The sequence below is a fragment of the Apiospora aurea genome, assembly GCF_038362705.1.
Source record: "Apiospora aurea strain CBS 24483 chromosome Unknown utg000005l_segment0_segment0, whole genome shotgun sequence".
Classification (NCBI taxonomy): domain Eukaryota; kingdom Fungi; phylum Ascomycota; class Sordariomycetes; order Amphisphaeriales; family Apiosporaceae; genus Apiospora; species Apiospora aurea.
In genome coordinates, this window is record NW_027117392.1 from 5,777,632 (window position 1) to 5,802,174 (window position 24,543).

Here is a 24,543-nt window from a genome sequence, read left to right on the forward strand (position 1 = left end):
TCTACAAGCCGTCATGGCATTATCGGTTCTTCTCCAGACTCTGGAGGTTGACCAGCTCGGCATAGCGGCCGTTCTTGCGCATGAGGTCGGAGTGCGTGCCCTCCTCGACAATGCGGCCCTGGTCGAATACGTAAATGATGTCGGCGCGTTGGATGGTGCTGAGGCGGTGGGCCACGGCGATGGTGGTGCGGCCCTTGGCGGCCTTGTCGAGCGCGGCCTGGACGACGTGTTCCGATTCGGAGTCGAGTGCCGATGTGGCTTCGTCAAGCAACAGGATCTTGGGGTCGCGGATTAGCGCGCGCGCGATGGCGATACGCTGCTTCTGTCCACCGGAGAGGAGGGTTCCCTTGTTACCAACCACCGTGTTGAAGCCGTCGGGCAATGATTGGATGAAGTCGTAGATGTTGGCCTCTTTGCAGGCGAACTCCACCGCCTCGTCCGTGACCTCGTGGTTAGCGCCAAGAAGGATGTTCTCCTTGATGCTGCCCTGGTAAAGAGTGGGTTCTTGAGACACGAGCGCAATGTATGAACGGTATTCGTTAACATTCAGGCTGCTGATTTCCTTGCCGTCGATGTAGACGCCGCCCACGATCGGGTCGTAGAAGCGCTCGAGCAGAGCAATTGTCGTACTCTTACCGCAACCAGACGCACCGACCAAGGCCACGTATTGGCCGGGCCGGATGGTAAGGTTCAAGCCTCGCAGAACGGGCTGCTCAGGTCGTGTAGGGTATCGGAAGTGGACATCCCGGAACTCGATAGTACCATCCACGGAGTCGAGAGGCTCGCCATCTGAGGACCAGGTGTCGACGACAGGCTTCCTGTCAAACAGGGTCTTGAGCTCAGCAGCGGCCTGGTGGGCCTTGCCCATGTCAGGGGCGAAGGAGAACACGGATCCAGCTGATTGAGCGCCGAAAATGATAGCCGAGAAACAGACGAAGAACTGGAACATGTCGTACTCGTGCTTGCCAATCAGGGTTCCTCCGTACCAAAATCCAAGAGCAAAGGCCAGGAACAGAAGCGACTGGGAGGCCGCATACAGTATACTGGACTTGAGGATGGAGATCAAGCTGGCACGTTGCTGTGCAGCGAGAGATCTCTGGTATTGGGCCAGAACGTCGTGTTCGCGGGTCAAAGAAGCAACGGTTCGGATGGCAGAGATGGCCTCGGAAGCGTAAGATGCAGATTGCTCGTAGGCAGTCTTCGAGCGCCGTTGGAAGTGGGCGAGCATGTAAAATCGGAAGAAGCCACAGCCCAGGAGCACTGGAATGGTCGCGATGCAAACCAGAGATAGCTTCCAGCCAATGGCAAGGGCAAGAACGAGGGCAGCAACCAATGTGGTGCTAACCATGAGCAGAGTGCCCAGAGTAACACCACTGATACCGGCGACATGAGTCGTTTCAGTCGAGAGGAAGGAAGTCAGAGCTCCTGCAGTGTTGGCATCCTTGTCGAAGAAAGAGATGTCTTGTCGGAGCAGAGTGCGGAACGCACGGTCACGGACTCTGTGAACAAGACGCTCGGAACACCTGGCGAAAGCGACACCTTGAGCGATGAATGCAATCAGTTGGACGAAAGCCAGCATCAGGTACATGGCGCTCCAGAAATCGCTGTCCTTTTTGAGCTGGCCGTTGGTAGCTGGGCTGAGAGGAACACCCAAAACCATGATCTGCTTGGCGAAGAAGTAGGCCTGAGTTGGGTTACCACCACCGCAGATGATTGCCCAGAAACAACCCCAGAGCATGAGCTTCCATTCCTCTCGGTTGAAAGATGCAATCAGGCTGATGAGCGTCCATAAGCTGTACTTCTGTTCCTCCTCGACGGTCGAGCGACCCTTAAGAACTCTACTTGAAGCGGAGGCTTGGGTGGTTGAGCGGTTCAACTTCTCTCGAATGTTGTCATCTGGATCTTCAACGTAGTCACCGTGCTTGGCAGACGCCTTACGAATCAGAGCCGCTTCCTCTTCGTCGAGAGCCTCCTGTTCCTCGGCAGTGAGCTCGTTCACGGCAGCGATGTTTTGGGCATTGACCAGACTATAGTAGGCACCTTGCTTCTCGAGAAGCGCGTCGTGTGTACCCTGCTCGATAATCATTCCTCGGGACATGACCACAATGTTATGCGCATCTCTAATTGTAGACAGGCGATGGGCAATAGTGATAGTCGTACGGCCCTCGGCAGCGGCTTCCAGGGCAGCCTGAACTACGCCTTCAGATTTCGTATCGAGCGCACTGGTGGCTTCGTCGAGCAGAAGAATCTTGGGATCGGAAACGATGGCTCTGGCGATGGCAATACGTTGCTTCTGGCCACCGGAAAGGAGGAAACCCCGTTCGCCTACGTTAGTCTCGTAACCTTCAGGGAGATTGGAGATGAAGTCGTGAGCGTTTGCCTTCTTCGCAGCTTCGATGATGAGTTCCTTTTGGACCTCGTCGCTCGCATGCTCATGCTGGGTGCCGATCAAGCCGTGTTTAATGTTGCCATAGATAGTGGTTCCGAATAATGTGGGTTCCTGACTGACCAGGGCGATGTTCTGACGAAGCCACCTGAGGTTCAATGTGCTGATGTCGTGCCCGTCGAGGTATACCGAGCCACCCACAGGATCATAGAAGCGCTCGACAAGGCCAACGATGGTGCTCTTGCCGGATCCAGAAGCTCCAACCAGAGCAGTCGTTTTACCGGCGGGGATTTCTAGCGACACGTTGTCCATGACGACGACATCGGGACGCGACGGGTAGATATGCTTGACGTTCTCCAGGCGGATAGTGCCCACAACATGGTCCAGCTTCTCGCCGGTCTCAACGGTAGGATCCAAGGGAGAGATTCGATCGATGGTGTTGTAGATCTTGACAGCAGCCGCGACAGCCGTGCCAAAGGCCTGGATGTTGGGTGCAACGTTTCCGAGATTGAAAGCACCAATCATAACCGACATCATGATGATGAGAATTTTCGAGAGGGGTACTGCACCGTCTACCAGGAACTGGCTTCCTACCCAGAAGGACAGACCGTAGTTCATGTACAGCACCCACATCATACCAGCCACCATGCAAGCAATGGTTGCCTTGACCTTGAAGCCGTAGTGCTCAGCTCGGACAAGGTGAGCATCGTACTGCTTAGCCAGGCGATCCTGTGTGCCGAAAGCAACAGCATTGCGAATCGAGCTCAGGACCTCGTCCGCCACGCTACCGCCAAGAGCATACGCTTGAATGGAGTGCTTGTTGTACTTGATGATAAATTGAGAGCCGGTACCCATGACAAGCATGAGCGCGACAACAGTGGACAACAGAATCAAAGTCAGCTTCCAGTACTCGATGAAGCCAATGACGAAGGCCGACACGAAAGTAGCCACGGCCGTCAACGTCAAACCGACTTTCTCGGAAATACCATCCTGAATAAGGTTGGTGTCTGCCGTAATCCGAGTAGTGACCTCTCCGGCACCGAGCTTATCGAAGTAGCCGATGTTCTGCTTCATGCAGCTCTCGAGATAGTGCTCCCGGATCTTTGCGCTGACGTGCTCGCCTGTGTAGATGAAACCGACCGTGGCGACATAGATGGTGACGAACTCTCCGATAGCCAGATAGATGAAGTAGAGAACCAGGGAGGTCATCTTGTCCATGTAAGCTTCGTAGGTGACCTGGCCGAGGAAGTACCCCTGGAACGTGCCCTGCAAGTTTCCAAAGATGACGGTCATGAGAGGCAGCGCAGCACCACCGCCAATGGCGCATAACGAACTGATGAACATGATAGTGAGATCCCACTTGTCGGCATAGCGGTACAGGATGCCGACGCCGGCTTTGACCTCATCGGTGTTGATCTGCCTCCGCAGAATCTGAGCCTCGTGAGGCGGAAGGTTCCTGAAGGGATCGGCTTCCTCTTCTTTGGCGGCTTCGGCAGTTTTGGAGTTGGCCTTGGTCTGGCCCCGTCCTGTCTTCTCCGAGTCGCCCCGACTGGAGTTTCGTTTAGAACGCGTGCCATCCGTCAGCTGCTTCTCATTCTCAGTTGCGATCTCCTCCGGCACCCGCTCTTGGGATTCTTGGGTCATCATCCTGTGAGCGTTCTCAAAGGCCCTGTAGTCTTCAAACGAGTCGTAAAAGATCTCGGAAGCCCGGTTGGACGGCGGCTCGGGCAAGGGCCGTTCAAACCTGTTGAGGTATTCCTGCGACATGGTCAACGACTTGTACGCCTAAGGAACGATAATAGCTGCAAGAAAGGCCAAAGCGACCTCGAACAGTCGGGGGAAGGAATGAGAGAGGTTGCTCGAGACAACGTGAGCAACCGCCCAGGGGAAATATGGCGAACGAATCGCCCAACCCTTGGACGAACTCAAGAATGACATGCGACTCCATGAATAGCATCAAATAGACTCTCCATGATGATGAAAAGTCGAACCGTGATACACGCGGCGATCACTTGTGAAAGTGGGGGTGGGGCTTACCTCAAAAGCAAAGAAACCGGATTAAGATTATTCTAAAAAAGACAATACAGGTAAAAGAATATTAGCAGGTTAGTCGTGACTGAATCATCGCAGGGTCGAGGAACCCTCTGGCGGCGGGATTGTCACGAGTGAATTGGGCGGAATCTGTATGATGTTGAAACTCTCAGGAAATGCAGTCGCACCCGTAAGGAACAGAAAAGAAGAGAAGATGGGTGCCGATGGAACGCCTCGTCGGTGGCGTAGAGAGAGAGTGAGCAGTGAGCAGTAGACCTGGTGTCACTTTTTGGTCCCTTTGACTTCGGGATCGGACTCTCGAAAGTGTTTATAATTCCAGCAGCGCACTTTCGCCCGTCGTGCCGCCGTATTATGTACGAGTGGCAGCACCCTTTTCGCTGGCGATGTGCATTACTTTATGTAACCTAGGGACGGGATTCACGAGTTCCGCCGTGTCGCGTCTGGGGAATGGGGCCAGTAGCGCTGCGGAACTGGAATCAGAGGGCCTGAGCAGCGTTGCTAGGCTGCGAGGAGGCGCTTTTTCACAGCCGAGCTGGTCCGTGGCCGCTGGGTCTCTGTATCCGTACCTACCCAAAGAAGGCAAGCCGCTCGCCGAGTCGCCTGGTAACCGCGCTGGTTGCGATTGGCAATTTGATTACGGCCAGTCCTGGCTGTCGTGCACTGTAAATGAGATATCCATTCCCAGGCCACCCACCGCGAGATCTCGTCGGGCCTTTACACCGTGCCTGCGATGGCACTTGGCAAAGCTTGCCGATCTTGCGCCTGTAACACTGATCGGATCTTGATTGACATATGCGTAACGCGACAACAAAAAAACAAGATACCTAGGCAAGTCAGGTAGGGGCATACCAAGAACATGACAGAAGTCTGTTTCCAAGACCGCGTTAGTACATACATGCCAAATAACCTCCTATCAAACGCCCTCACTCGCCTAAACCTGCAGGGGTCTGATCTAAGCTTCTACGTGTAGGTTCTCTGGGTCTTCAGACAGGCCCACGCTAAGAGGTGATAGCTTCACCGACGACCGAAACGACAATTACCTTACCTGGGACTTTATTCCTCACTAGGCATCTTGGTATGTGTAGTACGTAAGGCTAGGCGGTAGCTTGTAGTCAGATTCGACCAACGACGGGATTCTTGACTCACCCGGCATCCGCGATGGCCTACTTCAATTCCCTAATGGGGTCTACTTGACACCGAAGGGCTGAGTGGGCTGACTGCGATCACCTCAGCACTCGTCTCTCGAATTATGGCGCTCACGACCATCTCGGGGTTCGGGTCCATAGCCAATAGTCAGGGGTAGTCAGTCGGATGTAGGTAAGCGATCAAGACGGGCTTCGGGATTGCTTGCGCTTCCCGCCAATCGCATTCGTTTGCAAGGCCCCTTCTTCTTTCTCCCCCCCTACTAAGCTAATGCACACCTCTTGGTTGCATGTGCCAGTCGGATGCAGGTGATACAAAAAAGAAAATCCCCTCCGCGCATCATGATCGCCTGGCATTTGCCCCGGACCCGACCCCCAGCACAAATACATAAACCGGCCTCAGCACCGACAGATCAACAACATTTGCAATTACGGAAGGAAACAATTCTTTTGAGTGAAACCAGTCCTTCATATCGAACTGATTAGTTGTATTCTCTTACAGGTAACATTATATGGTGAACAGTATTGTATTACAAAAGTCGCTCGGGAGATATGTACAATGTACATCCCATCTGTTAGATGGACCGGGTTTAAACTCACATACCCGCCTGATCTTGATCGAAAGAAGGTGATAGCGATTCTTCCATGCATACAAGGCTGGCCAACGATGAGCTGGAGTATCGAGCTGAAGGCGTGAAGGTGGATGCTGTTTTTTCAGCCTTGCATCCAAGTGGCGACAAACCGCCTATGAATCAAGGCAGCAGTATCGGCTCGGCAGGCAGTGACACGCGATGACCCAACCAACAACGATCGACAACTGGAATGACTTGTCCTCAAGCGCGACTTCGCCTCACCTACAATACTAACACCCTAGGACAATTCGCCTCTGATACTTGTTTGGCTTCCAGTCCTTTCCTACTCACTTTGGAATAATCGTGAGGAGGGAAGTACGCGGCTTACTCTCCAGGCGAATTTGAGATTGGGCCACCAATCAGTCACATATCACTTTTATTCCAAGACGTGCCGTATGCACCCCTCAACAGCCAGCCCGTGGTACCCCGCGAAACCAGTCACCCTGACACACTCACTGGGTGGCTAATTGACGAACAAAGCTACAACGGCGGCTCGCTCCCGGCCCTACCCGCCGCCATCGTAATACTCAATTAAACAACTTCCACTCCCCAGCTCCCGGCTCGCGGGTCACACACAGTACTGCAACACAACACAACCACCACAAACGAAATCGAAAGGATATGCATCTCAACCTCCCGCCGGCCCTCTGGGCCCCCCTCCTCCTCGTCCTGGCCTCGTCGTCCACCCCGACCACCACGGCGGCCCAAGTCCCCAAGAACGCCATCCTCCTCTCCCAGGTCCAGACCCTCACCCTCCGCGGCGCCGGCGCCCAAACCACCCACCGCCGCGTCCCCGCCATGCCCCAGCTCCAGTGCGTCTCCAAGCCGGCCAACCTGTGCCGCCTGCACGAGATCGACGTCATGCGCTGCACGAACCAGGGCCCCGGCTACGAGACCGAGGACATCCAGTGGTCCTGCACCGCCTCCTCCCGCCCGAGCTCAAGCTCGGCGGCACCGACGTCATGTGCGAGGGCTACAGCGGCCCCGACGACGACTACGTCCTCAAGGGCAGCTGCGGCGTGCAGTACCGGCTCATTCTGACCGCGGAGGGCGAGAGGCGGTATCCGGAGTTGGCGGGTGGTGGAGGGCGTAGAGGCGGCAGTGGTGGCGGCGGCGATCATTCGGCGCCGGAGATTTTTGGCATCAATGCGGGCACCTTCATCTTCTGCATGCTCTTCCTCGGTGTGGTGGGCTCCATGATATACCACGCGTGGCTCAACGCGTCCGGCAACAATAACGGAACTGTCCAGCGACGTCCGCGAGGAAGCGGCGGCGGTGGCGGCGGTGGCGGCGGTGGCGGTTGGGGACCAGGTGGCGGTGGTGGCGGTGGACCTCGATTCGACGACAATGACGACCCTCCGCCGCCGTACAGCTCGAAGCGATCATCGTCATCGCAGCAGCAACAGCAAGGCTGGAGGCCTGGTTTCTGGACCGGTGCGGCGTCGGGCGCCGCTGCGGGGTACTATGCTGGCAGCAGGGGTAACAGCAGTCGACAACAGCCGCCGCCGCAGCGAAACTATGGCTCGGGGTATGGCGGCGGTGGCAGCAGTTCCGGTTGGGGCGCCGGTCCGTCATATTCTAGCTCGAGCTCGGCCTCATCCGAGCGACACGAAAGTACAGGATTCGGCGGTACAAGTCGCAGGTAGTGCGGTAGAAGAACTTAGAGAAACTGAGCAACAAATCGATGGGCTTAGGTGGATGAACGTTTACCAACAAATCACAAACGATTTATTTGACGAAATCATAAATCCGACGGATTTCCAAGCGCGTTCCTTTCACCAGATAATCAATCACATTGCCACACTGGACCAATGCAAACGGATTACATCGTACATATATGGGTGTTTGTCAGGTTGTTGTATTCCTACAAAGCAGGTATAGACTGCTTCTCTATCCTATGCGCCCGTAATTCTTCATCGCTTCGATTAAGAGCAAGAGGGAGGGTATGCTACCGCGTCTCAAACGAGTCATTGCGGTATCTCGCCCGCTATCCACCAGCGCAGCCTCCTCGAGGCATCTGGGCGCTCTTGCTCGACTGCCCCATGACTATCCGTCTCCTCTCAGCGGTCCCTCTCTTTCGCTTCCGCTCCCAAGCCGGGTGGGTATCTGGCATAGTGCAAAATCTTTCCCAAGACACAACACAAGCATCCTCATATGCGCCCGTGTCAGGCAGTGAATTGCCCATCCTTCTCAACACAGAAACGGTCGCTAGGCTCATTATTATGTACAAACACTCATACACATCGGCAGATACTATACAGCACAGGTTTCCCCGATCGTCTCTAAGTCGGACATGGTCCGTGGTATCCGGGCTCACAGATGCACCGTCATAATATCGTTGCGGTCGAAAGCCCTGGCGCAGTTCGGACATTTGCGCATTCGGTTTGTCAAGCGGTCCTCGGTACATTCTTTGCAGAATATATGACCACATTTCGTGAGCACCGTATTCTTGAAGCGGTTTTGGCAAACCGAACAAGTGGCCAGTTGCTAAAAGATTGTTAGTACTCGGAGGCTTCATGGCCGGGGTAGTCTGACTCACTCGTAGCATGTCTTCTTCTTCGGAAGAATTGCTCATGCTCTTGACCTTCCACTTGTCCCGGTCCTTCGATACGTGATCGACCCGCAACTTCATCTTCTCGTTCTCCGCCTCGAGCACCGCCGCACGGTCCTTAACCTGCGAGGCGGTGGCGTCTTTGGATTTCGCCAAGGAGGACAGCTCGTTGACCTGGTTCTTCAAGGCATCATAACGACGCAAAGCCTCGTTACTGGACGTTTCGAGTCGCTTACTTTCTGTCATGATGGTTGTGTTGGTCTGCTTCAGGTCCACAAGCTGCTTCTCCATGTTGCCCAACAGCGTGCGGTGCTGGGCCTCGTTCTCCTTCAGCTGCGATATAATGTCGGAGCTTTTGTTGTTCTGGGCTCTCAGGCGCTTGATCTCCTCCATGTGGATATCCGTATTCTTGCGAGCATCGAAATATTTCTGGTTCGCCTTGGCCTTCTCGGCGATAGCCATAGCCAAGCGTTCTTCCAACGTATCGAAATCCATGATTTTCTTAGTTGCAAGTCCCTGGTACTTCTTGACGGCTGCTGTCATAGCGGGGAGTTCATCATTGATCGACTTGAAGTCCTTCTCCAGTTTCTTGTACTTCTCGCGAAGGTCTTCGAGGCTCATCTCTTCAAGGTCCGGACGCGGCGTCATATCCACATCTTCGCTTGGCTGTAGGCGTTGCAATTCTGACTCCAGTGCGGCAATACGGTCTTGGTTGGCAGCTACAAGCTCCTTAAAGTGGTTGACGGCTTGGCGCTCCTGATCTCTCTGAGATTTGAGCATTGTCACCTCGCCGTGCAGCTCATCTCGTGCTGACCTTACTCGGGCGAGTGCAGTATCGGATTGCTGTAGCTGGTCCTCCAGCTCGGTCGTCAACATTTGCGCTTCGTCCTCCAGCTTCTTCTTGTACGTTTCACGCTCGACCTTGAGCTTGTGGCTGACTTCCTGGAGCTTCTTGTTTTCCGTGTCCAAGTGGTTGACCTTCTTGACCAAGTCCTCGTGCTGGTTCTTCAGCAGTTTGTACAGGTCGGTGCGGGAATAGTCTTCATCCGTCAGATTGGTTAGTCTGATTTGGAGGTTGGTGAGCTCCTCCTGGATAGTCTTGTTCTGCGCCTGAACTGCGTCCAGCTGGTCCTTTTGCTTCGTAGCCTCGATCTTAGCTTCTTCGAGAGCAAGCTGGAGAGCTTGAGCATTTCTATTCGACTCGCCCGAATTTCCGTTGTCCGCATCTGCGCCTGACGGGCGCGCTGTTGCGCTGGCCATGGCTTGTTGCTCGAGTTTCTGCACTTGTGTACTCTTCACCCTATCCAGCTTCCGTTCAGCCTTAAGATACCTGAGCGTGGCGGTGTTAAGCTGCTCCGACGTTTCGTCCTTTTCCGAAGCCAGACGGTCGAGTTTGACAAGAAACTCTTTTTGATTGGCAAGCAAAGTATTAACCTGTGACTCCAGGTTGGTGATATTAGGCGCCACTTGACCACGGGCACCAGAAAGGCGGGAAAACAAGCTGTCCGTTATGGTCTTAATGGCAACTGCTTTATCGTCGAGGTGCGCTTGAAGCGTTTCGATATCCTTAAAAGAAGTATGGGTGGGGAACGGGTGGTCTTCGCCAGCCTGGAAAGGGACCTTGTTCTCAGCCAGCACCGACACTTCTTGGAGCAGTTGTAGCCACCAGGAGTCAACTGCTCGCAGATGGTCATCATGGTGGACTGAGCGCTGTTCCACCTCTTCCAGCCGCGTCTCTAGAGTGCTACATTTGCGTTTGTATTCCAGCATCTGACGGAGTATCGCATCCTTGGTGTATTCCTAATAGTCCCGGTTCTGTCAGCGCTTCCTCCTTTCCATCGTTCCAATGGTGCGACGATTGTCGTGGTATGTCGGGTGAACGGAGGTATCTTGGCAATCAGGAATGGCAGGATGTGTTTCATCAGAGGCAGAATAGATGACAGCGAAGGCTGGGCATCAAGTCTGAAATTGTGAGTATGAATCAGGCCATCATGACAGGAAGCGAAAGTGACAGGCCGTCATTATTGCGATACCGTGCCAACGATGAGATGAAAGCCAACAGGTGGGGAGACGATGCAGTGCTCACGTGTTGGGCAATCACAATGCGGCACAAAAGGTGTGGGTAGGTGGTCGAGGGATAGATATGGAAGGAGCAGAGGGAAGATGGCAACATACCTCGATCCAAGCCTCTTCCTTCATGTCGGAATCGTCCTTGGAGTGCTTGCTGCTGCCGTTGACGGCTTGGCGTTTGCTGGGAGGGCCAATGTCGTCGGTGCCGCTCATGGCAGGTCTCTTTCTGTCCTCCATCTTGGCCAGGGAAGACAGAGGTGGAGAGGATTTGGCAGAAGACAGAGGCATAAAGAAAACGGCGTGAAGGGTCGAGTGGAGAACCAGACGGGAGCGTCAAGAAGACAGGGACGGGGAGGGTGGAAAGATCGATGTCAGAATGTATGGATGCAGTAGTGAGCTGTGTGTTTGTTGTTGTGTGGAGGTTGAAGTCGGAGGAGAAGGAGAAGAAGTGTGTCCAAAGGGCAGGATTGCCCCCGTGACCGAGGGAAATGCGAGGCGGCGGTCGGGAGTGCTGGTCAGCGCGATTCGACCGAGACGGCAGGCAAAGGAGTCGGTAAAAGCAGAAGAGGAAGAAGAATGATCCTTAATCGACTTTAGGGATGATTCGTGACCGCATCGGGCTGGCCAATTCGGTTGGGCTGGGCAGCGCAGGCTGGGTGGGAAGGAGAAAAAACAGGAGAGGAAGATGCGGTAGCGTGTAGTGTCCTTCGCAGCAGGAGTAGCCGGGCCTCTGCTGATTAGATGTTCCAGGGAAAAAGATTGAGTTGAGGATTCAACCAGCAGGCAATGATTGATTCAAGCCAACAGACCAGAAACTCGGCCAGCCCAGCAGCAGCACAAGAAGCCCGTCTTTCCATGGTGCCGCTAAACCGTAAGTGGCGACGCCGCGTCCAAGGAGGTCGAGGGGGCCCGTGCCACGCGATTTTATGTACGAGGGCCCACTGAAGGCCTGTCCTTAGTAGAGAGCGACCGGCGGCGATAGGCTGCACGCTGCAGCAGGCTGGCTTGGCTGCTAAAATAACCGGGGACATGGCCTTATCGACCGCTATCTGCCTGTCCAGAGGCGACTACGACCGCTGCGGACTTGAACCTACTCCACCAATTCTTTTTACTGTCAATCAATCCAATTCATCCCACCATCCATCCTCGCTGCATTCACTGTCGGTTTGGTTTTCTTTGCCTGCATCTTTTCTGTGACACATTGCTAGTCTTGGAGAGAAAAACAAAAGCTAGGTCACGTCTCCGATGACCTCTACCACCCGTCCGCAGCCAGTCTCCCTCTGTACAATGTGGTAACATCTATCGCCTTGGCGACCTACACGCACGCACACACACAACCAGATTCAGCAACATCCGATTGAACTTCGAGCAAGATGAGTTCCATGCTGAAGAAGAAGTCCGGGCTGTCCAAGTTCAAGCCGAAAGCCAAGCCCCCCTCGAGCCGTAGACCCCCTTCGACTTCGGCAACGCAAACGCCCGCAATCACTGAGCCTCCGTCCCAGTCACAGTCCCAGGCTTCCACGCCTGCCCCGCCTTCGGCGACAGCTACAGCCCCTACGGCATCAACCCCAAGTGCTTCCAGCAATGGTGACGCTACACCCACGATACAACCGCCCAAGGAGAAAGAGAAGGAGTCCGTACCCAATACTGCCACAGCTGCTCCAAGTACGACGTCCACCAAGCCACAGGGACCAGTAACGGCCATTCCAGCACCTACGAACCCACCTCCCACCGCAGTACCGGAAACAATAACGAACCCGCCTCCGGCTCCCAGAGACCAGCCTACCGAGCCTACAAACACACAGTCACCGACAATAACCAATGCATCCAATCCCCCAAGTCAGCTGCGCCTGATGCTGCTGACAAGCAACGGCATGGATCCGTACAATCGGCAGTGCCAGTGCCAGCGCCGAGTCAACCACCGATTACTCCTGCGGTTACTTCCCGAAGCGGCCTTCTGGCTACCCCTGCGCCGGACGGTCTCGCCACGCCAGCTGCAACACAGTCCCAGAGTACCCCGGATCACAGGCCGGGTCTAGCTACTCCAGCACCTGATGGACTCATCACACCGGCTGCGACACAACCTGAGGCGACCACAAAACCAAATGCACCTCCCGCAGCCGCAGAAGCTGGTCCTAGTTCTCATATGGCAGCCCCGCGTCGAAATCTTCCGCCTCCCCCTACTCTGCCTATCACAGAGACCATCGTGGCCGCTGCAGTTTCTGCTGAAGCCCAACCTGCCGAGGCTGGACCGTCGATAGCAGAACCCAAGAAGAAACGACAGTATAACAAGCGCAAGGCTCCCGTGGAAGGTGGTGAAGAGAATGGCGAAATTGCGTCTGCCGCCTCGAAGCCAAAGAGGCAACGAAAGAAGGCCGCACCGGAAGAAGGCGCGGAGAATGGCGACGGTACTCCAGCAGCAGCAGCCCCGAAGCCGCGGCGACAGCGCAGGAGCAATGCAGCTCCGGCGGTCGAAAACGGGGACGCAGCAGCTGCAGATGCTGCTGCATCAGAAGAAGGACCAGTCGGTGCTGCAGCGCCCAAAGGCTTCCGTCGGAAGCGGCGGGAGCCCACGCCCGAAGACGCCGAGAACCAGCAGATCGATCACACCGTGACCAAGATGGCAGATATCACGCGGGATCTCGGTATCGGAAAGAAGTTCAAGCATGCCGATGCTATCCTCGAACGGCAGCGCGAGGCGCGACGGAATGCGCAAATGCGACGGCTGGAGCGGAAACAGCGAGCCAAGGGCCTTCTTCCCGATGTGCCTGAGGGTGGCGGTGAGGACGGCGTCGGAGCTGCAGCCGGAGGCAACGGTGCCGAAGGCGGCACACCCGCCCCGGAAGCCGCCGCGGCCGTGGCGCCCATGGACGGCGGCGGCGTCGAATACGACATCATCGACGGCCAGATCGTCGTGAACCAGAGCTCTCTGACGGTGAACCAGCACGCCGGCCAGGACTTCACCAGTCTCGAAACGGTCGAGGAGGACGAATTCACCAACCTCACGACGTCGGCCTCGTACCTCCGCGCCAACAAGGCCGCCATGGGCGGCACGAACCACTGGTCCGACGACGAGACGGAGCGGTTCTACCACTACCTCAAGATGTTCGGCACCGACTTCGAGACCATCTCGCACGTCTTCCCCGGCAAGTCCCGGCGGCACATCAAGCTCAAATTCAACCGCGAGGAAAAGGCCCGGCCCAAGCGCGTCAACGCCGCCATCATGGCCCGCGGCGCCAAGAAAGTCGCCATCGACCTCGAGGACTACAAGGCCCAGCGGCGCGGCGAGGAGTGGCAGGAGCCGGATAATATCCGCGCGGACCAGGCACGCATCGCAGCCGAGTACGAGGAGCACCTCGAGGAGCTGCGGCAGCAGAGGCGGGAGCTGGGTCTGCTGGATGATGAGGCGCCAGCTGCTGCCGAGGGTGCTGCTGCAGAGGGCGAAGAAGGGGCGGCGGCTGGAGAGGAGGGAGCTGTTGATGACGGCACTCAGGGAGAAGAGGAGGAGGGTGTTGCCCCTGCCAGCGTTCCTGTGGCTACTGGAGTGTAGAATACAGATATGCCCGCCTGTATAACCCACCAGAGAACACACACCCCTTTCTACGGAACAGACGAACATACAGCACCGGCCACGAAGAGAAAAGCCTGCAAAACAACTTTTTGATACCCACTTGCGCTTTATATTCCTCTTCTCATTTCTATAAAGCAGGCTGCAGTGGCTCGGCGAGAACCAATGCTGTCATTCTCTTCGGCGAACAACACGGGGAAAGGGAGTCAGGAGACCGGACGAAGTAAGAGAAAGGGGATTAAAAGGGACTTTCACAGCGAGCCTATGACCCAGACCACCCATGCAACCGCAGAGGGATACTACGTTTATAGAAACGGTTGCATGTTTAACAAACATGATGAGAAATATGTAGGGATAGATTAAATGAATCGACATGATCTGCTCATGCCCCCCTTGCATAACCATACCTTGTTCTATAAATATCGCCGAACTTCACTGAAAAGCACAATAGGAGTTGTCCATCTTGGTAATTTTTGTAGATTCCGCTATGAAGAACTACCATGAGAGGGTTCAATGCAACATCTGCAAATTCCCTTGTTCGTGTGTGTCCGGACGCCTGATGCGGAAGAGACCCGTGAAAACCGAAGCCTTGAGCATAGAAGAAAGTATGGTTTTTCCATCGTCAACTCATCCTCCTTTATCAAGTTTATCGCTGGGATGTCGGGTAGAATTTGACCGCTGTTGTCAAGTTCTGTATTGTTTTGTTTCTGGATGAGATAGCTTGCGCTTAGGACAACGCCGAGCCCAAATAGAAACAAATCACATCAACGATGACATGGACCCTTTCAGAGCAGAAACCCGCTATGTGATAAGCCCATCAATGCTGCATGAACCCGGGCATCGACCAGAAGAGAGGATATCATAAAACACCGACGTGAACATTCATAAAGCAATAGAACGAGTATTCAAGCCTTAGTTTTGCGACGGGTCGTCATCCTCGGGCTGGTCGAATAGGAGGTTTGCGGCAAGCTCCTCGTTCTTATCACATGCGAAGTAGGCCTGGATGCAAGCCTCTTGGCTGAATCCGAGACGAGTCAACTGTAGGTTGGTAAGCATTTCCAATTGATGAACCCGCAGCCATTTTGACTTACTCTCTCAATGGCATCGCGCTCCTCTTCCGTTACACTAATAGCCTGAGCACCAGGGGCAATGCAGCATCATCCTCAGCATCCTCGCCGAGCAGTTGCAGGAACTGGTTGGGATTTTGAGAGATGAGCTGCGCAAGCTGGGGGTTGCCGGCACCGAGTTGCTGGAGAATAGGCTCAAGCATGCCAGGTTGTTGCTGAACAATCTGACGGAGCTGCTGGAACTGCGCGTTGTTTCGCAGGAAGTCTAGGTTGCCAAGATCACGGTTGGCATCACCACCAGCGGCAGCTGCGGCGGGGGCCGCGGCTCCACGGGCGCCAGCACCAGCGGCAGCGCCTCCACGGCCACCTCCCTGGGCCTGGGCAGCGAGATCGAACAGGTTGACGGGGGCGCCCTCGTCACCGGACGGCTCGGCCGAAATGGCACTGGCAATAGCAGCGGCGTCGGCACCAGGGGCGGCAGCCGCCTGACCTTGGGCTTCGGCAGGAGGCTGCTGTCGGGCGGTCTCCGGGATTCCCTATTTCACCTACAGTCAGCCAACTTGTACTCGCGATACCGGTATGCGGGCAAGACTAACGTTCAGAAGATATTCGACAGCCCGGTCGGGGTTGTGGAAAGCAGCACGCATGGCCGCATCGATCTGGGCGCGCTCGAAACCCATGGCCTCCATGTTCGCAATGGCGTTCGCGCGCTCAGCACCCATGGCCATAGCATTGGGGTCGTGGGGGGCGGCTCCGGCAGCAGCAGTAGCGCCAGCCGGGGTCGGGGTCGCAGGCGGAGCGGCGGAGGTAGCATTGGAGTGCGAGGGAGCAGCCGGGGCAGCAGGTGTGGCAGCCGGGGCGCGAGCCGGGGTCTCGGGGATGGCACTTGACGAGGCAGCCGGTGCGGCCTTGGGCTAGCTCGGGGGTTAGTCTACTGACGCCAGTCATCCGCGATAGCAGAGGTGGCGATAAACGCGGGGCTTGAAGATGCGAAATGCGTGGCGGGGAGGAGTCATACCTTGTTCACCATGCACACAACGAAGCCCTTCTCCTCGATCTTATACGTCTCGACGGTATCTTCATCCTTGAGGATCTTGCCTTGGGGGATATCAGCTTCTTTCCATGCGATGCCACCACAGCCCGACTCCACGGGCCCGACATACCAGAGTAAATGAGCTTCTGGGATTTGGGATCCCATCCCTTCTCGTCTGCGATGCGCTGCTTCACGGCAGAGACCTATTGGGGAGTTTCATCATGTCAGACCGATACCATGCAGCGCGGGGTGGATGATTGGCGCAATGCACTCGAATCTTGTGCGATGTTGGGGAGCAGCGGTGGTGGTTGTGGTGGTGGTGGGCTGACGGGGCAGTTCACCAGTGGTGAGGTCGGTGACGTGGGTTGTGACGACATACCAGATCTGTCGGCTCAATTTGGAGCACGAACTTCTGCTGTTTGAGATCCTGCAAAAGCACACAAATAAGACGATTAGCCGCACGAACCAACCAAATAAAGCAAGCAGGCCCGCGGATGAGGGACGAAAGGGCGCGCGACAAGCAGGCAAACAGCTTTTAGGGCAAGGGATTCTCTGGCTAAATTGCAGGGCGTGCTTTCGTTGCGTACGTACCTTGAAAGTGACCTTCATTTTGGGCAACAGTAGTGGTGGCGGCAGAGGTTGTGGTGTTTGTGCGTGTGGGTTGAGTTGTTGTTGGTGGTGTGGTTTTGTCGCTCGTGGGGGGGAGGTGGAATTAAGTCGGAGGGAGTGGTTGAAGATGGGAAAGTCTTCGGAATGGTGAAAAGTGATGGGAGATGAATAAGTGAGCTTGCAACCCAGCGGCCGCTCTCCAAAACTTACAGAGGAGCCGGCTTTGCCTATGCACTTACTTAACCTAAGCTCCAGTTGAGTGAGGGCAGAGAGAGGCGAGGGGGATGTACCTTATTACGTCGGTCTGGTAGGCGATGCAGGTCACGGATTGTGTGATGAGGCAAAGGCAAAGGCAGAGGCAAGATTATTGAATGCAGCAGGCAAGGCAAGGCAAAGCAACAAAAAGCGAGGGAGCCTGAGGAGAGCAGGCTGCCTTGCAGACAGAGCCACACGCCCAAGCTTATTATGTTTGGAGCAGTTTACTCGGTTTTTTTTTTTTGCCTCTCGCGGGGCTTCTTCTGAGCCAGTGTTGATCATCAATGACTGCTCAATGCTTGGGCAATCGATTAGGTAGATGCACCTCAGGCGGGCAAGCAAATCAAGTACCCCTCCCATACGTTCTACGCCGGCCCGGTACCTTCTAAGGCGGCCAGCCTGCAGTACGGGCTACTGGCGATACGGGAAGCTTCAAAGGCGGGCTCAGGTGGGGCACGACCTTGGGAATGGAGCATCATCAACGTAGGCCTCGGGCGCCTAATTCGCTCCCTGTCTGATTAGGTAAGGCATCCATCAACGGCCTCAGTCAGTCAGTCAGTCACCATCACAGCAAACACCTGCACACATTATAGGAGCACGAAGCACGAGCACGGAGCACGGAGCACGAAGCACGAAGCACGAAGCACGAATCACCGCCTACATATTGAGAGACACAGAGGCAACGTCGGCATATGGTCTCCACAAGCTGTCGTGACCCCGGCTGTCCTCCAGCTGTTTCTGGGGGTGCACCAACCTGCTGCGCTTGATGAGCGTCACCATACTATGCCCATTGATCGATACTGACTGTTTTGAGACAAGCCGGTAGCAGTGAACACATGTATTCAGCCCTCCATCCTATAATAGCATTGCCATATATCGGACTGTATCGGATAATCGAGAAGTGCACGAGTAAGATCACTCACTCCAACCACTGTCTAGGTAGAATATCGGACGACATTGGCATCTGGCCGACTTCAACAAGGTGGTGGTGCAGTGTAGTGGTAGCACAGCTATCAAAATCACATCACGGCATGGCAAAAGGCGGTCCGGGGAGTTGCAGTGTTTGTTTGGGTTTCATGATTTTACTTCTTTATTTAGCTTTTACCACTAGAGAATACGTGGGCTGATGATAAATCTTCAGGCTTTTGTCCTCCCAGGTTGTAACGCCGCGCTATCGCCAAAAAAATTCCGTGGTATCTCCAACCAAAAACATCCATCCATGATGATGCCCTCCCCAACATAGAAGTGGTGACAAAAAAGAAAAAAGATGAGTTGCACCCGGAGGGCAGTTGTGTGTATAAGCAAGCCACGGTCTTGCTCCCCCAATGCTCCGCGGGGAGCCCGTGCCATGTATATAAGTCATAAAAGTCGTACGTAATCTTCATTATCAAAGAGGCTTCCTGCCCCCACCATCTTCCCCTTACTGGGTAATGCCCAGCCCGTTTGGCTCATCGGTCGGGTCGCGATCGCGAAGCTTCCTAACCTCATACTCGGTCAGGCTTGTCCGCGAGCCCGCATTCAGAATCCATTCCGGTAGCGGGGGCGTCATCTTGCGCTCCGAGTCAGCAGGCGGAGCATCGAGCCGCTCGGTGCTTGGTGTAAGGCTTGATGCAATGGATGCAAGGCTGGGTGCCAGGGACTTCTGAAAGCTTTCCCGGCTGTTGGTCCGTGAGAGGGGACTTCGTGCAGAAATCAGACTGCCGCTGCGCATCCGGTCCAGCTTGCTTTCCGAAATAACCTTGCCGGCATCCTCAGCCGCATGGATGCTTGTTCCGGGGGTTGCCCTCGGTGGTTCTGGGCTATCGGTGCGGAACAAGGGATGAATGTGAAGCTCACTTGTCGAGGCGTGGGTGGTCAGCATCGGTTGGCGCCGAGCCATGGGACTGTAGGAACGGCTGCGGCGAGCTGCGGGCTTCGGAGGTTCCAGTTCCAGCTCCAAAGGCGTACCGGGACTGGGACTGCGGCTTGTCGTGGGGCTAGCTGGAATCGTTTCAAGGAATCGGGGCAGAGGCGGCGAGGTGTCAATGACGGTCTGGCGGTCTTGGGCGTCTACTGCCGAAGTATCCCATGAGTCGAAGCCAGATCTCTCTTCGACTATACTGCTTTGGTAGGCGATGGAGTCCAGCGAAGGAGGGCGTCTTCCACTTCTGGAAGCCGACGAGAGTAATCGGGTTTTCGATGAGATCGGTCGGACTGCTTGCGAGAAGGAGGAGCGGATAGAGCTCATCGTCTCGGCGGTAGACTTGCCGCCGCTTGACCCGGGTGGGCTTTGGAACTCTGCTGATAGACGCTCCTTGGTCACGGCGGCACGCGGAACAGTCTGGGAGTAGGGGATAGCCTTGACTCGCTTCGACAGTGATAGATGTCCTCCCTCAACCGAATGCATGGAGTTGGATTCCTCATCGCGCAGGTTACCGTTGATGTGATGAACCACAACATACACAAGCTGAGCAGCGAAGGCAAACGCCAGCACAACAGAGCCGCCGGTGAGGAACGAGGTCTCGGGCCCGCCCAGGATGTTGGTCTTGTCGCTGTCTTTGCCCAGAATAACCAAAACGGCAATCGAAGCAGCGGTTGCCGATTTAATCAGCATCAGCCTCAAGGTAAGGCCGAGACGGCTCGGTCTAGTTGAGTCAGCTGCCCAGGACTGGCGGAGAGTCTTGTAGAAGAGAGGAATAAGCGAGAGAAAAATGAGCCCCTCGAGAGCCGATGCCACGCTGGCTGCTATCCGTACAGCCGGTGTTCTCCGGTCGGTATCAGCATTCGCGATGTTCATGAACAGGGTCGCTGCTGTTCCCAATATAGCCGAGATGCCCAACGCGGCTGGGAGTATCCGAGGTACCTTCATGTTGAAAGGTTGGTGATTAGTATGCTAGGGGATTATCTGCAAAAGCCGACGGACTGTTTCCAGTGTTGCACCTCAGTGCCGGGCACTTGTCGAGTCTGTTATAAGTCGTCTGGGAAATGAGAAACAAATACAGCAGAGTGCGCAAAGGCTCGGGCTTGGTTGGCAAGTAGTGAGCGGCGCCAACACGTTTGAGAACGCGGCAACGATGAGATGTCCAGATTGCTTGTGTGGCGAAGTGAAAGGTGCCCGTGGGTATATAGACTTGGTGTCAACTTGGGAGTCTGATGAACTGGAGCAAGTAGATGCAGGATCAGGAACAGGAACCCGAGTATGACGCGCGCAATTTCGAAACTCGGCCAAACAGCAGATGATGAGTCGACGAGGACAGCACTATACGGATATGACCTTGATAGTAGTTAATCTAGGTCGTCTTTCTCTTGGTAGATAGTCGACACTGCAGAGATCAGTCGGTAGCCGTGAGCGTTAACCAAGGTTTGGTATATATGAGACGCGGTTGATCTGGCAGTGGTCGGGGGGTGGGGGTTCCGGATGGTGTCCCGACAGTGTGTGTATTAACCGTTGGCGTTGCTAGCGAAAGCAAAGCCAGGGGGTGTTGTTGGGAGGTATGTATAAGCGAATGGATAGGAAGGGTTAACAACCAGATTGTTCGGAAACGAATGACAGAAGCCCAGTAGCGGCCGCAGGAACAGGCCCCGTTGGGATATAAGAGCAAGAAAAGAGCGAGAGCAGCGGGTAGTTGCTACGAGAGCAGAGAATGCAATGCGGGTTGGTGGGCGAGAGTGTATAAAAGAATGCGTGTGGCCGTCCGTGTCAAGGCCGGGTGGGTTTAATCGAGGCTATGGAAGTGGGTAGGCTCGTCGCAGACAGGGAGGGGGCTGTTGGAAACTGCCTGCTTCTGCTTCCCCGGCCACGGCCTGGTAATTTTGGGTGGGCTTTGGGATGTGTGTTGTTTGCTGATGAGGTGCGACGACGACGCGTTCCTCCTCTTGTTCCTGGCCTGGGATTGGGGTCAAATACAACACCGCGCGATGGCCAGAGATCCTGGTCCTAGCAGCCAGTAGTATTGCCGGGATTTCTCGGACCAGGGTCGTGATAGGCCGCACTGGAGCAGAAGCAAATCCTGGATTCGGGTCGGCTAGGCTCCTAGGGATTCTGGCCAGGCTTGTCTAACGGGCTGGGTTGCTTCTTGCGAGAGCCCTCGAGCCCTCTCTGCCTGTGTGTGAGCCTGTGAGCACCGAGAGAGGCTAGCCCGACGAGCAGGGGAAGGAGAAGGGATGCTGGGATGCTGCTGGGATGCCGGGATACCAGGATGCTAGGATGTGGCCCTTCTTGCCTAATCCGTCCAGTGGAGACCCAAGTCCAAGGTTGTTGTGTTCCTGGGTTCAGATCTTTCGATCGGCCTGCCTGCCTCACTTGTTCTTTTCTGGGTCGCCGAAGAAAACCAGGTCGCGACTGCCGGAGATGCTGGGCTGTTTCGGTGGACAAATATCGAGCCGACGACAACGCCCGGGGTCAATCGAATGTAAGTGAGACACCGAGGCTTGGACTTCTTTTCGACGGCAATACAAAACAAATCTCAGCTCCGACACACTATCGCCGTTGATCTCTGGGTTGTCCGGATTGTTGATTGGCCGGTCGATTGCTCGATGGGTAATTGGACCCTTCTGTCTCGGTTTGACCAGGGTCGTGTGATTTTGGCTATGCCTTCAATGCTGTATACCGGTATACCGAAGAACACACAAAAACGGGGCTACCGGACCGGCTGAGCACTGCAAAGCGCGGGTAAAAAAAGTGAATGACGATGTTAAAAATGAGAGACAGGATGACGCAAGTCAACAATAGGAGGCAGAGAGCGAGCGAGTGATCGCGGCACGGAGGAAACAAGAGAGAGAAAATCTCGCAATCCTGCCCACTAGGGCTTCGGGGGGGAGGAGTCTTCGGCTCCTATTATAAACAAAAACAACCTCCTTTCACCGTCAAGTCAGGTACATATGGGACCGATTCGCTCTGCAGCTGGAGTCCACTGTCCAGGCCAGAAGAAGAAGGTTATCGAGTGCCTTCGCGGGCCCCGTGCTTTTTTCAGCTTACGGTTGCGGTATGTGTACCTGGTGTCACGATAAATTATTATAGGGATCCAGTGGGCCCCACCGTCTGGACCGGCCAGTCTCAACCCGTTCCAATGAGCAGCGAGAAGCGCACCGGGAGGAACTGGGGGCGGTATACCCGTTGGTCGCTGCGCTGTTCGTCGTCGCAGGGTGAAAATGACGGACGGGGGGCTTGGAGAGTCATTGCGCCGCCGCAAGAGGTGCTGTAGTAAGTAAGGATAGTAGGTCTGCAGAGTTGGGCAGTAATGTGGGAGCTGCATCACCTAGATCTCTAGCTACATGCATCGCCATCCATCCATCCATCCGTCCATCCGTCCGTTCATCCATGTAGGGGATCAGACAAGCCCGAGCTGGCCTTGAAGAGAATTGTAATTGTGCGTGTGTCATGTGGGCAGAAGCCAAGGGCTGAAAGGGCTCAGTGAAGCTGTAACTTGCATCTGGCTGGCATCTCTGCCCCTTGCAGCTGCCGTTGAAGGATCGCCAATGAAGCGTCGACCAGTACCGACGTTGTACCCCCTGGCCTCTCTCCCGCCTGGGGTATACAAGGCCAGAAACCCGCCCTTCTTTTTCTTTCTATATTTCCTTCTCCCACCTTCCGTCAGGCGTACAGGACAGAGTTATCCCGCACACGTAATCACCATGTGGCTTCATTTCCGGGCGATTGGCGTGCGGGCCCCGCAGGGAGATCTTGCTTCTTTGTCGGCTTCATCCAAGGTTTTGTTTACGGTAGGTATGATGGCATCATTTTGAAAGGGAATATGCCGCATCTGAGCAAGCTTTTCCCGCTGCGTGGAGCTGCCCCCGGTACAAACACAGTCGCTTTCGTACTCGTTCGTAAATAGCTCTCTGCTGGGAGACGAGGGGAGGGGAAAAGGGTTTGCGAGCTTGGGAGCCTAGGGAAGGGGGCTCTTTTGCCGGAGGCTTCGGAGACGGCGACATGGCAGCTGACGGCACACGCAGATTGGCTCAGAGATGGGTTTCAACATATTGCGCCGGTTGTGCGACGGTGTCGACGCCTCGTTCCCCGTACTTTTATTCCCAGAAAGAGGATGTGTGTGTGTACCTGGATAGATAAATTTTAGTTTTTGGTGGTCTGGTAGCTTCATCGCCCTGGGTGGGCCGAGATTTCATCACATCCTTTCCTGTCTTAGCCTAGCGAGAGACATGGGGTCCCCGAACAGTCCAGTCCGGGAGAAGAAAAATGTGCAGTTTCGTTGCCTGGATCGCGACGACGATATCGTTGGAGTTTCATGAGCAGCAGTTGCTTGGTAGTAAGCAGAAACACAGCCGAGAGCCAAGATGGAAAAAGTTTGGTGAGATCTGCCGTTCCTCATGATTCATTGGACGGTTCCGAGCTGTTCTATAGGATGGACGTTTTAGGTTTCTTGTTCAATGTTCTTCTGCATTCCGACTGGCCGGACGACGTTGCAGTCCAGGCTGTCCAGCGCAGGGCTAGTCGCAATAGTTATCCCGTTTACGGCTTCTCTGGTCTCTTGGTCGGACGAGCTGCCCGCGCACGTTTTTGGCCATCTTAGACAACGGTGCGGAAGGAATTGCTTGCAGTAGATGCGAAGTCAGAGTTGCAATTCCATTTGTGATCGGCACTTACTGTCCAGGTGTGTGTGGCTCTTTTCCTACCTAATATTTGTTTTCTTTCTTTTTTCTACCCTCCCAGTAGGCTAGTTCTCGGTCCCTATAACCGTAAGCCGTTGCTAATTGGATCAACGCAGCAGTACTTAGGTAGCACAGTAGTAGTAGTAGTAGTTGGCTTCTGTGCCCTCATTTCGTCTCAGCTCTTACCTACTGCACACTTAATCGTAGTCTTAAAGATAGACAGAATCGGCCACGATTCTGTAAGCTTGAACTTGGAACCAAGGGCCATCCTGGAGAAACAGGACAGCCAACTCCCGGCAACTGACGTCGAACTTCTTCATAGCGCATGGCCGATGTGTGCGGGATGCCTCGTGCAGCGCGCTTGAGGCGATCATATGTCCATATTACATACACTATGTGCGCATGGAAAGCAGGCCCGTATTGCTCTGGCGACGAGATTGATCATGGCCCAAATGGTAGCTGCTCTCCGATTGATTACCTAGATGATCGAATCGATCTCTCACGTTGCGAAGCTCCCGAAGATCGCGAGCAATCGAATGCGCTGCTGGGTCAAAACAAAATGTACCTCCTAACGTACTACTACCATCTCA

General features: G+C 55.0%; 6 protein-coding genes across 6 annotated transcripts; 2 read left to right on the top strand and 4 right to left on the bottom strand.

The window, feature by feature from the left end:
* Window positions 1-19: 19 nt before the first annotated feature.
* On the bottom strand, window positions 20-4,153 carry PG986_008299 (P-loop containing nucleoside triphosphate hydrolase protein; the record flags this gene model as incomplete). Its single annotated transcript, XM_066844521.1, has 1 exon — window positions 20-4,153. The coding sequence occupies one exon, from the start codon at window positions 4,151-4,153 to the stop codon at window positions 20-22; it is 4,134 nt and encodes a 1,377-aa protein (XP_066700633.1).
* Window positions 4,154-6,833: 2,680 nt separating this feature from the next.
* On the top strand, window positions 6,834-7,858 carry PG986_008300 (uncharacterized protein; the record flags this gene model as incomplete). The annotated part of the gene is made up of 2 exons (XM_066844522.1): window positions 6,834-7,171; window positions 7,192-7,858. 2 exons carry the CDS (start codon window positions 6,834-6,836, stop codon window positions 7,856-7,858), a joined length of 1,005 nt encoding a protein of 334 aa, XP_066700634.1.
* Window positions 7,859-8,525: 667 nt separating this feature from the next.
* PG986_008301 (uncharacterized protein) lies at window positions 8,526-11,070 on the bottom strand (the record flags this gene model as incomplete). The annotated part of the gene is made up of 3 exons (XM_066844523.1): window positions 8,526-8,699; window positions 8,752-10,563; window positions 10,939-11,070. 3 exons carry the CDS (start codon window positions 11,068-11,070, stop codon window positions 8,526-8,528), a joined length of 2,118 nt encoding a protein of 705 aa, XP_066700635.1.
* Window positions 11,071-12,979: 1,909 nt separating this feature from the next.
* On the top strand, window positions 12,980-14,383 carry PG986_008302 (uncharacterized protein; the record flags this gene model as incomplete). The annotated part of the gene is made up of 1 exon (XM_066844524.1): window positions 12,980-14,383. The coding sequence occupies one exon, from the start codon at window positions 12,980-12,982 to the stop codon at window positions 14,381-14,383; it is 1,404 nt and encodes a 467-aa protein (XP_066700636.1).
* A 930-nt stretch (window positions 14,384-15,313) lies between these two features.
* Window positions 15,314-17,110, bottom strand: PG986_008303 (UV excision repair protein Rad23; the record flags this gene model as incomplete). Its single annotated transcript, XM_066844525.1, has 8 exons — window positions 15,314-15,439; window positions 15,493-15,526; window positions 15,595-16,004; window positions 16,065-16,382; window positions 16,487-16,566; window positions 16,632-16,704; window positions 16,881-17,033; window positions 17,093-17,110. The coding sequence occupies 8 exons, from the start codon at window positions 17,108-17,110 to the stop codon at window positions 15,314-15,316; spliced, it is 1,212 nt and encodes a 403-aa protein (XP_066700637.1).
* Window positions 17,111-18,785: 1,675 nt separating this feature from the next.
* PG986_008304 (uncharacterized protein) lies at window positions 18,786-20,213 on the bottom strand (the record flags this gene model as incomplete). Its single annotated transcript, XM_066844526.1, has 1 exon — window positions 18,786-20,213. The coding sequence occupies one exon, from the start codon at window positions 20,211-20,213 to the stop codon at window positions 18,786-18,788; it is 1,428 nt and encodes a 475-aa protein (XP_066700638.1).
* Window positions 20,214-24,543: the final 4,330 nt, after the last annotated feature.